General features: G+C 43.3%; 1 protein-coding gene across 15 annotated transcripts in view; it reads right to left on the bottom strand.

Moving 5' to 3' along the window:
- Positions 1-12,259, bottom strand: part of LRRC56 (leucine rich repeat containing 56) — a 137,666-nt gene that overhangs the window by 12,847 nt on the left and 112,560 nt on the right. For all 15 annotated transcript variants that reach the window (XM_043515853.1, XM_043515855.1, XM_043515852.1 and 12 more), the window contains 2 exons: positions 9,224-9,320; positions 8,616-8,813 (listed from right to left, as the gene is read on the bottom strand). In XM_043515853.1, the coding sequence (XP_043371788.1) occupies positions 8,616-8,813; positions 9,224-9,320 (295 nt within the window). The remainder of the gene's footprint in view (positions 1-8,615; positions 8,814-9,223; positions 9,321-12,259) is intronic.

Below are 12,259 nucleotides of genomic sequence, written 5' to 3'. Positions count from 1 at the left end.
CTGCCAAACACAGTGTCTAATGGACCAATAAGGAGCAAATCTCTCAGAGCTAGATTGTGACTTTAGGCAAAACTGTAAGCCAGGTGCATATGCAGCCCTGGGAGGCACTGTGAGTGCTTCTGTATATTAGAGGAGATGACTTAATTTAAATCTAAGCCCTTTTTCTGCAAGAGGGCGCATGCCAAGGACAGATGCACAAAGGCTAAAATGAACTGTATCTAGGTTTCTTTTCTGAGACTTTGGAATGGCCCCTCCCATGCACACATGCTGATTATGACACATGTTGAGGGGCACAGCTTCTTCTGGAGTAATAAATTGACATTTTGGATTATTTGTGAAATGGTCCATGTGCACATCGCAATGATGGAGGAATTATGAATCGTAGGAGAGAGAAGTTTAGGGTTACATACGGTGGTTATTACACTATGGTTCTGAATCTCCTGGTGAATATTGGGCATTTCCAATAGATTAGGACACCACAAAGACGTCTATACATAGCATCTCAGCTTTGGGAAAATGTAGTGAGGTATAAAGGTGGGTTGGAACATGCATTTTGCAACATTGGTTAAAAAAAATTAGGTTCAAGAAGGCAGCAGACAATGTTTGACTGTCTCAAATACACTAGCAGTTTAAAGAGAGCACAAAGCAAGATTGTCCTGGAGATGGAGTGTGAGGGGATGGCTCACCTGAATGTTAACATCTACCTATAAATAAGGCTGTGAGTTTGTCATGGAGGTCACGGATTCCGTGACTTTACATGACCTCTGTGACTTCTGCAGCAGCCGGTGCGCCTGGCCTGAGGGCAGCTCAGGCAGCCCAGCTGCTGGGGCAGTCTCAGGCCACGGGGAGCTGCGGGGGCAGCGCACAGAGCTGCCTGGCCATACCTCCGACTAGCAGCTGATCAAGGAGGATGTCGCCGCTTCCGGGGAGCCCCCAGGTAAGCACCGCCCAGAGCCCGTCTCACCCTGTCCCTTGCCACCAACCCCCTGCACCCTCCCACACCCAAACTCTGCCACTGCTGCGGGGTGTGTGTGTGCGTGGCACAGAGCCAGGTAGGAGCCTGCCAACCCCACCAAACCTTCCCCAGCACCAGCGGGGGTCCCAGGCTGCATGCTGCCACCCACTCTCCCTCCCCAGCACCCAGGGCACCCCCAGGCAGCCCCCCCCAAGTTTTAGTCAGGGGTATATAGTAAAAGTCATGGACAGGTCACAGGCTGTGAATTTTTGTTTAGTGCCCGTGCCCTGTCCATGACTTTTACTAAAAATACCCATGACTAAAACGTAGTCTTACCTGTAAGTCATTCATTTGGTCCTGATAGAGTTTTTGTCTTTCACAGTGTTACATGTTATATCACCAATTACCAGTCAGCCAAGTCCTTGCCCACCAGTAATGTTGTCACACAAAGAAATCTTTCTGTAGCAGCAGTATGTATAACAACTGTCCATTCCCTTCCCACAAAACAACACACCGACCGGCAGAGGGTATTTGTCAAATAAAGCATATATTTGCTGGCTGCTGCTAAGAAGAGGCAGACACTAACCTGACTAACTGACTCTTTAATCTTAATTTAGGAACAGCCTTAACCAATCATCATCCCTTCACGTAGCACATGAACTTTGTACAGGGTGCTGGCTATAGGTTTACAATTTATAGTGCTGTCCTGTTTGAGAGATGATGCATCATGTTACACTCACACGGCAATACTGCAAACAACAGCTGTAATAGGGGCTACAGTATTTATCATCAGGTTGTTGCTTTTGGTTTAGATGACAGAGGAAGATGAGGTCATCTGAAAATCAAATTACACAAAGCAAACAGAGAGCCTGAAAAAAGAGCAGTAAATCTAGTTAATCATTTTGTAGATTAAAAAAAATACACATACTCTTACCGAGGTTGTACTATGGGGTACAGCATGCATGCAGCTTGAAAGGTTAGACTTGCCCAACCAGGGAACATAAATGTAAGTCCACCTCTATTTTTTCTATCTCCCAGCTGAATTTTCTATAACTCAGTCAGTTGGCAAAAGCATTAATAGGAACAAAGCAACTGACAGAGCCCAGGGTGAAATTCTCAGGAACGGAGGTTAGAATGAGTTTTGTGATGGCCTCAGAGCTGTGGAACTCCCTGCTGAGGGGTCAGAGTGAATTTGTGAGTTGCCTCTTTTAGAGCATGGTGGAAGACATGTCTCTCTGAGGAGGCCTCCCATCAGTAGAGGCAACGAATGGCTGATTAATCTGTCTTCTAGAATGACCCAAAGAAGTAAAATCCAACCAAGCAAGAGGCAGAGAAGATGGTCCATATGTGGACAGCAATGAATCTTCTTAAATTCTTATATTTTTCTTTAAATCTAGCTATCCCAGTAACCGGTGCACTAGTTATGCAATGACTGACAGAAAGACATTGCATGCAATAGGATCTCTGGATTGTAAAGTCTTAGCTAGCAATTACGTAAGAGATCCCATTTTGCAAAAACTTGTTTGAGAATGTGTCTTGTGTGCTACATACTCTGTATGCATACTCTATTTCTAAAAACACATTGCACTTCAGCATATTATAATACTAATCAGTCCCTGGTTTCATCACCTAAACAGGTCAAGAGCAGTCTTGGCATGACCCTATCACAAGTGGTTTTTAAGGACTGAAGACACCAAGTGATAATTATGTCTTCTGAATATGTTACTACATTTGGCGATGGGCAGCAAAGGGGATAGATATGAACTCCTTATAGCTCTAGTACCTATTTCGTAGGTTCTGACAGTCTATAACTACAACTATGGAGTGACAGAAACTGCACTGTCTTATCTCTATGGGAATAAAAACAAGCAAGACGACATGATCTTTCCACTAGAAGCAGGCACGGATTTCTTTTTGTAGAGACTTTTGTTTCTAGTCACGTCTTCTAATCACATCTTCAGCAAGGAATGAAATGTCAATAACAAACATTTCAATTATAAATAGTTACTGTATCTGCCTCTGAAGTACACCTCTGAAAGTACAAAGAAGGAAAACTGTAGAGCAATTTGTTAAGGCAGAGCCTACTGGATCTCTGAAAAGAAAAAACATGACAACTAAAACACTACACTGTGCTGGTGCCTTCAGTGACAGATGTGATCAAGCCAATAATTAAACATAAGAAAGTGATACAAATCTTCACGATTATCATATGCATGGGTTGAAATACCCACACCTGCACTATATGACTGAGCTTTTAGGGATGCTATCTAAGCTTTCAAGCTTAAATTCTTACACATATTAATTCTGTGGACGTGAATGGTTTAGAGTAAACGGGGAAGTTATATGGCATGTGATACAGAGGAACAGGGCCAGCCTTAGTGAAAATGGTGCCCTGGGCGAACTTGTATTTTGGTGCTCCCCCCACCTCATCACCCCTGGCTCCTAAGGGTTCCCTGGGCTTCCCCCCACAATCACCTCCAGGCCATTACTTATACTTCATATGGAATATCCACAGGAAAGTCCATTCAATGTAGATGGGCATCTCCCATGGTCCATTGTGAGTTATGTGTCCCTTGATTTACTTTGACTAGTTTCAGACTGGTAGCCGTGTTAGTCTGTATCAGCAGAAAGAATGAGGAGTACTTGTGGTACCTTAGAGACTAACAAATTTATTTGAGCATAAGCTTTCATGCTCAAATAAATTTGTTAGTCTCTAAAGTGCCACAAGTACTCCTCAATCTTCTTACTTTGACTAGTCCCTTCAAGATGTGCTGGCTAACTACCTTGTGGGCATTACCCCAGAAGCAAATTTTGAAATACAGGTATATAGACAATATTCATAATTTCAAATACAAAAATGATATATGCATACAAATAACAAATGTATTCAGAAAATCATAACCTTTTCATAGACATCTTAATGCCACATCTTGTACAAGATCTGTTGCAAATATATAACAGTGGTTGCAAGAATGATCTACATGGTCATGTTTTATTCAGACAACATCACACTGAATAACTGCTACAAATGCATCCAATGAAGTGAGCTGTAGCTCACGAAAGCTTATGCTCTAATAAATTTGTTAATCTCTAAGGTGCCACAAGTACTCCTTTTCTTTTTGCGAATACAGACTAACACGGCTGCTACTCTGAAACCTGCTACAACTAGCAAATTCCTAGGCCACTGTCAGCAGAAGTGCAGAAGTAAGGGTGGCAAGGTATGTGGTGTATTGCCACACTTACTTCTGTGCTGCTGCTGCGGCTTGTAGTGCCTGGTGCTTGGCCTGCAGCTCACGGCAGGCTTTGCGCTGTCACATGGGGGCTGCATCTTGCCAGAGCCCCTGGCCCTCCTGCAGCCCCTAGCCACTCCTTGCTCACCATGAGCTTTTTGACAGGAAGTACCAAGCAGTAATAACAACAACAATACAAGTGTGTGTGTGTGTGTGTGTGTGTGTGTGTGTGTGTGTGTGTGTGTGCGCGAGAGAGAGAGCCAGTGTGTGAAAGAGAGACAGAGACAGAGCCAGTGTGTGTGTGTGTGACTGTGTGTTGGGGGATTGTGTGCCAGTGTGTGTGTTGGGGAGTGTGAGACTCTGTGTGTGTGATAATCTGTGTTGGCGGACTGTAAGAGCCAGTCTGTGTGTGAGCGAGACTGTGTGTCTGTGACTGTGTGTTGGGGGATTATGTGAGAGATAGAGTGTGTGTTGGGGAGTGAGAGTCTGTGTGTGTGTGTGTTAGGGAAGTTTGAGAGACACTCAGCGCACCGTCACTTTAAGTCTCTCCTCCCCTCACTCACGTGGAAGTTTTGCTCCTCCTGGCCCCAGCCCGGCCGGCCCCCACCAGACCCCAAGCGGCACGGGGCCAAAGGCAGGGAGGGACTCGGCTCTGCTCCGGACAGCGAGCTGTGGGCCATGCTGTCAGTGACTAGCCCCGTCTGTGCCACTCTGGGCTCCCCGGGGCTGGGGCAGAGTTGGCTGGCTAGAGGAGCGAGGGAGGGAGGGGCTAGGGGGTCAGGAGCGGGGTCAGGGAGAAGCCCGCCGGCCCAGCGTGGGGGCGGCGCTGGAGAAGAGAGGAGTCCAGCCACAGCCAGCCAGGAGAGGCCCAAGCCCCTTGTGGTGCCCCCCTGGCTACGGCGCCCTGGGCGTGGTCCCCATTTGCTCGGCCCTAATGCAGGCCCTACAGAGGAATCATAGTGCCATCCCTTTGTTTTCTGTCTTCCTCATGCATTACCGGTCCTCTGTAACATCAATGTAGAATGCTCCAATTCCTACAAAATACACTACCTCCCAAAACATCTTGACTACATACACTGTATCTTGGTTTTAGCCTACCACTAATAACTTGGGAGACTTGTGCTGCAATTTAACATTCAACCTAATTTATTTGTCTCATGTTTATCTCTTGAGAATTGAAGACCTGCAATTACAGCAATCTGAAGAAAATGATAGTGGATCATTTGTTTTAACCCAGAATAACTATTCTCCATGTACACAGAAAGTTTTCAAAGAATATACATTTATTCAATTTATCAGATAAATGTTCTAGAACAGTGATTCCCAAATTGTCATCCACAAACCACCAGTGGTCTCCAGAGCGCTTGCTGATGCACCTGAGAACTGGTTGATTGAATTATGCTGACTCCGCTGATTGTTTCAAGATGCTACAGTGCGTGGATTTAAAGTTTCCAGATTTAAAGATTCCAATTTTAGAACTATTACCTGTTACAAGGGTAGTCCCCATTTTAAGTAAAGGGCATATTGCTGGAATCAACGTCTCTAAAACTGGAATTAACTTGTTAAATGCATGCACTGTACATCACATTCAGCACTTTTCTAATATCATTTTTGCATGTATACAATTACTGTAGTTGCCACTCGGATGTTATGCAATCCAAACAGGAAGGGAGGAGAGATGGTTATTTTGACTGCAAAGAGGATGAGCATGTCCACAAGACAATCTCTCTATTAAGACCCTGATCTATGCTATGAAAAAGTTTGATAACCTCTTTTCAAAAGAGTCCCTCACTTTAACATGCCACTTTAAAGTTTTATTGTGGTGGTCTCCTTTTCTCTTGAAATTCCTTGAAGTCACAAAACAGATTATAAGAATGATCCAGAATCACTGTATTAACACATTAATTTGGTAGATATCCAGATTCAAAATCTTGAATCATATCAGGTTTTTAGTTTTTGCTGGTACATTTCAACATGAGTATTGGGATTTTATGCGGTTTAAGAGACAGGAGAAGGATCTAATATGGATGGACAGATAATCACATGTGTGTGTTGCTAACTCTAGGTGCTTTGCCTTGCTCTTCTGAATTGGTGAGAATATGCTTTTTACCACTGTTGCCAACTTTCACGCAGTAAATAAGTACCCGACTTTCACAATAAACCAAAAAATCAAGCTAATCCCATTTCAAAACAAGGCCAAAAAAGTCAATCCCTAAGAACCCCAACACTCTATGTGACTAGATCCCCCTGGCATGCAGTCTGGGACTGTGGTGGGCCCGCTGTGAACCCCTGACTCTCTCCCCCCTTTGCCCCCCCCCGCTTGCTGGAGCCGATCAAAAAAAAGAAGCAACAAGCTACAACAAGCAACAAGCCAAAAACTAGCCAACAAGCAACTCACAAGACAATTAAGCCAAAAACAAGCCCAATTTCTGTGTTTTTTTCACGGGTTTGGTATGTCAACTTTTTACTACTACACCCATATGAAAGTAATAATGAGAGAAAACAACTATGCAGTCTCAAACTTAAAATGGTCATTTTGGGTTTCTCCCAAAAGCTATGAAAAGAGAGAGATGAGGAAGAGGAGAAATTGAAAGATTAATGCTCTTACACTGTATTGCTGACATCCTTCTGAAATCACAGCACAAGAGGCTGATGTTTTTACACATTGCAGCAGGGTTATCTGACAAAGCAACATGATCTCTCATGTTTGAGAAGTTTAGTCCCCAAAGAGCAGAGATAGTGTAACTGGTTTCCAGAGGCCTCTCGGGCATTGCAAGGTTAGATAAGAAATGTTGAGGGTAACTGGCCCCTAATGTGAGGATACAGAACACTTGGGTGGGGCCATATTAAGCAATTAAAAAAATATTATTAAACTAACTAGGGCAAAATGCAAACTGGTGTCTTGGCTGAAAGACTTTGACCTCATTTCCAATAAAAACTGGGAACCAATGGAGACAAATAACCCATTGGTACCAGAAAGGCTGCAAGAGCTGAAACCTTTCAGAGCAGCTGAGAACTTGCAGGTAAATCTGTTTTATCTGCAAGGCCCAGCTGATACCAGTGGGATCATTTGTCTCCATTGGCTCTACTTCACACCTTAGGGAGACATGCAGGATCTGTGTTCTGCAGTGCAAGCTGTGGGAATAGGTGCCCTATGCCTAGCTGTACGGCAGGGGACTTTGAAAATCTTCCCCCTCATTCCATGCCACTAATTCTGGCTTGGCTTCAGTGAAGGGAGCTTCAATGTGGCCCAAACAGCTGACTCTTTGTGTACTTTGCCCACATGTTCAGCCAGGCTTCCCTATGGCCTGCTCAAATCTCTCAGTGTGGATCTCGCCCACATGCCAACTGAAAGCTGGTTTAATTGTGGCCTGCCCAGCTCTCTCAGTGTGGGTCTGACCCATATGCCATCTGGGGGCCAGTTTCACTGAGGCCTGCTCATGCTTCTTGGTCTGGACCTTGCCCACATGCTGTCTAGGAGCTGGGTTCCTGTGGCCTGCTCAATTCTCTTGGTGTGGACCTCGCTCATATGCCAACTGTGAGCTAGGTGCAGGCAGCCCGCTGTCCCTGCCATTTCTGTCCTTCAAACCCTCCTCAGAAAGCCACAAGAATTTTTTTTTTTAGTTTAGCAGTTTTGAGAAGAAACCCTCAAAGCCATAAAGAAACCTGAGAGATGGTTAATTAAAAATCTTTCAAAAATCCTCTGAAAGCTCTGCTCCAAGGGGCACCCTAGAGTCTGTTTGGAGGCAGAGAATTCTGGGAAGTTCTTCTGGAGGGCTGGTCCTAAGCCCAGGCTCAGTGCAAAGATCTTGACTGCCCCACTGGCCATGGAAATGAGGAACGCACACTGTGAAGATTGACATGGAGACTGAGAAAATATTATTTTCTTGCTAAAAGGTAATTGAGGTTTAAAAAAAAAAACTTAAAAGCCTGCTCCATGCTCCCTGGTGAGCAGTGAAAGGCGTTTGGGCTGGCTAGAAAGCAAGAAGAAATTAAACTCTAGCAACTCTTGGGCAGGTTCGCAGCAGATGGTAATAGATTTAATGTTGCACAAATATGTCCACTAGCATGTGGGAGAAGTGTTTATTCTTGTCAGAACAATTTGCTTGCTAGTTTATTTTACCCTACACCCACAGGTATTAGGAGATGTGCTATGAAAGGGATTCCTACTAATATCAACACTCCCCTGAAGCCATTAGGGAAAAGGCCTTGTCAATTAATACTAATGCTTCCTCTATTCTTCCTTCTGTTCATGTTTAAAGAAAAAAAAACTTTAGAAAAAGAGGGATAGAATAGAAAAGAGAGAAAGAAAAGACCTACTATAACAACACCACTACCACCACAACGGAAGTATTTCTGTGGATATCTGATTTACCAACTCAAGATAAATGTGCAAAATTTAACACAAGAAATCTAAACAAGGTTCTTACCTCTGAAGACTCTGGGTTCGGCTTAAGGCAAATAAGATTCCCCTCCACTGTGAGACTGTTCAGTTTGCCACAGAGTCCCAGGTACTCAATCTGGTTCATGTCCTCAATATTGTTTCCTTCCAGGTCCAGAATCTCAAGATGATCCAGCAAGCTCACTTGGCTCAGGTCAGAAATATTGTTATAGGCTATATAGAGTTCCTCAACAGAAGTAAACAGAACGTATAAACCACAGACTTGCCCAAATTACATTAAGCCACTTACTGACTTACTTCAAATCTTTAGGAAATTGCATACTACAAAGAGCTAGACATATCAATTAGAATGCTCAGGTACTAGCTTGGGCATAGTGTTTCCTATCATGGCTAATGCCATTTTAAGTAAATGAGACTATCATGGAAATAGGTAAGTGTGTTCAGGATCAGACCACAGTGTTGTAGTAAAAAATAACTGCTTTAGCATCTTCAAAGATTAATAAATACAAACTCAAGGTGCCCAATCAAAATCCTTTAAGAACTTTAAAAAAAGTGACAGTAAAATTACAGAAAGAGAAATATTAACTAAAGATATTGACCGTAGGAGCATATTTGAAATGATCCAGTTTTACCTACCTTCAAAGAGATGCAGGAAGAGATTCCATCTAAATCTGTGAGCCCACAACGAGCCATCCACAATACTTGGAGATGGGACAATGTGCTTCCAAGGTCCCTTGTAAGAGAAACAATTCAAGCACTGATTTAAATGGGAAAAGAAATTTAAAAGACATTTTGTTTCCCCCACATTGGAAAATCTGATTGTTTCCTCATAGCCTGTATCCTTAACAGGCAGGAAACATAGAGAAACAGTGCAACTCTCATAGATGAAGAAAGAGATTAAGGCTGTATAGTGAACATTTTATTCTAATCTTTTCTCCCAAATACACTTTTGATCTCCAGTGACAACACACCTCATGGAACAGTATCTGCTCCCAATTCAAGAAATCCATTTAAAATTCTGCCAAAGGTTTACACTTTGGTGATTTTTCCATAATTCAAAGCAAATTAGATAAATGCTACAAATTCTGTAAGAATTTATTTCTGTTGTTTTCACTACATATTGTATAAGCATAATCCAAATTAATACATCTGATTTTAACCCCCTGCTCTTGCCTTTTATCAGTTTATGCGGCACCTTTCCTCTCCTTGCATTGGAAGTGATAAACAAATAATATTGCTTGGATCAGCAGAAAATAGTAATCCAGCCCATTCCATTTGTCCACCTTGAAGGCCTAGCAACAGGTGAGTAATGGATTGATTCTGCAAGGTTCTGAGCATTATGGCCCTAATCCAGAAAAGCACTTAAGCACATTTAACTTTGTGCACGAGTTGTCCCATTGACTTTGCACAGACATAAATTGCTACATAAAGTACAAAAATAATGGCAAATCAAGCCCAGGGTCTTTAGCACCATCAATCTTCTATAGCATTGAGCTACAAGTGCATATCATTTAAATGTAAATGAGATACAATGGCTTGACAAACCCAGAAGAGACCACTGTATCCGACCCCAGACTTTCCCCACCATAGAAAAAACACTGCACCCTCTCAATATTAATGAAAAAAGTTTCCCCACTTCCTAGTGCATTGTATTTATTTTAGATTCTTCATAGAACAAAGCAAACAACAAAACCTAAGAACCACCACAGAGCACTCTCCAGTCCAAAGCCTGTAGCTTCCGTTATAGCAGAGAAAAGTGATTCTTTTATGTCTCTATTGTTTACTGTGTCACTGCTGCTGTTAAAGGCAGATCCTCATGTATATTTGCATAGATGCCTTGACTTCACTGGAGTGGTTTCAGTTGACACCAGCTGAGAATCTGGGCCATAGCAACAACAATGATAAAGTAAACAATAGACACAGAAGAATCACTCTTCTCCACTATCAGGATTACAGTCCTCTCTGTGACAGGTTTCAGAGTAGCAGCCGTGTTAGTCTGTATTCATAAAAAGAAGTACTTGTGGCACCTTAGAGACTAACAAATTTATTTGAGCATAAGCTTTCGTGAGCTACAGCTCACTTCATCGGATGCATTTGGTGGAAAATACAGAGGGGAGATTTATATACACACACAGAGAACATGAAACAATGGGTTTTATCATACACACTGTAAGGAGAGTGATCACTTAAGATGAGCCATCACCAGCAGCAAGGGGGGGGAAGGAGGAAAACCTATCATGGTGACAAGCAAGGTAGGCTATTTCCAGCAGTTAACAAGAACATCTGAGGAACAGTGCAGGGTGGGGTGGGGTGGGGGGGAGAAATAACATGGGGAAATAGTTTTACTTTGTGTAATGACTCATCCATTCCCAGTCTCTATTCAAGCCTAAATTAATTGTATCCAGTTTGCAAATTAATTCCAATTCATCTGTCTCTCGTTGGAGTCTGTTTTTGAAGTTTTTTTGTTGAAGGATAGCCATCCTCAGGTCTGTAATCGAGTGACTGGAGAGATTGAAGTGTTCTCCGACTGTTTTTTGAATAGATATGTGGACACAGTTGGCAATGGGCTTTGTTGCAAGGATAGGTTCCTGGGTTAGTGGTTCTGTCGTGTGGTGTGTGGTTGCTGGTGAGTATTTGCTTCAGATTGGCGGGCTGTCTGTAAGCAAGGCCTGGCATTTCTCCCAAGATCTGTGAGAGTGATGGGTCGTCCTTCAGGATAGCATCATTGATGATGCGTTGGAGAGGTTTTAATTGGTGGCTGAAGGTGATGGCTCGTGGCGTTCTGTTATTTTCTTTGTTGGGCCTGTCCTGTAGTAGGTGACTTCTGGGTACTCTTCTGCCTCTGTCAATCTGTTTCTTCACTTCAGTAGGTGGGTATTGTAGTTGTAAGAATGCATGATAGAGATGTTGTAGGTGTTTGTCTCTGTCTGAGGGGTTGGAGCAAATGCGGTTATATCGTAGAGCTTGGCTGTAGACAATGGATCGTGTGGTATGATCTGGATGAAAGCTAGAGGCGCGTAGGTAGGAATAGCGGTCAGTAGGTTTCCCATATAGGGTGGTGTTTATGTGACCATCGCGTATTAGCACCGTAGTGTCCAGGAAGTGGATCTCTTGTGTGAGCCCGTTGCCAACTCTGTCCACATATCTATTCAGGGGACACCATCATAGGGCCTAATCACATCAGCCACACTATCAGAGGCTTGTTCACCTGCGCATCTACCAATGTGATATATGCCATCATGTGCCAGCAATGCCCCTCTGCCATGTACATTGGTCAAACTGGACAGTCTCTACGTAAAAGAATAAATGGACACAAATCAGACGTCAAGAATTATAACATTCAAAAACCAGTCAGAGAACACTTCAATCTCTCCGGTCACTTGATTACAGACCTGAAGGTGGCTATCCTTCAAAAAAAAACTTCAGAAACAGACTCCAACGAGAGACTGCTGACTTGGAATTAATTTGCAAACTGGATACAATTAATTTAGGCTTGAATAGAGACTGGGAATGGATGAGTCATTACACAAAGTAAAACTATTTCCCCATGTTATTTCTCCCCCCCCCACCCCACCCCCCCACTGTTCCTCACATGTTAACTGCTGGAAATAGCCTACCTTGCTTGTCACCATGAAAGGTTTTCCTCCTTCCCCCCCCTGCTGCTGGTGATGG

Source organism: Dermochelys coriacea, chromosome 6, assembly GCF_009764565.3.
Source record: "Dermochelys coriacea isolate rDerCor1 chromosome 6, rDerCor1.pri.v4, whole genome shotgun sequence".
NCBI lineage: Eukaryota > Metazoa > Chordata > Testudines > Dermochelyidae > Dermochelys > Dermochelys coriacea.
The sequence above is the reverse complement of the archived record's forward strand: the minus strand, read 5'-3'. Positions and strand labels throughout refer to the sequence as shown.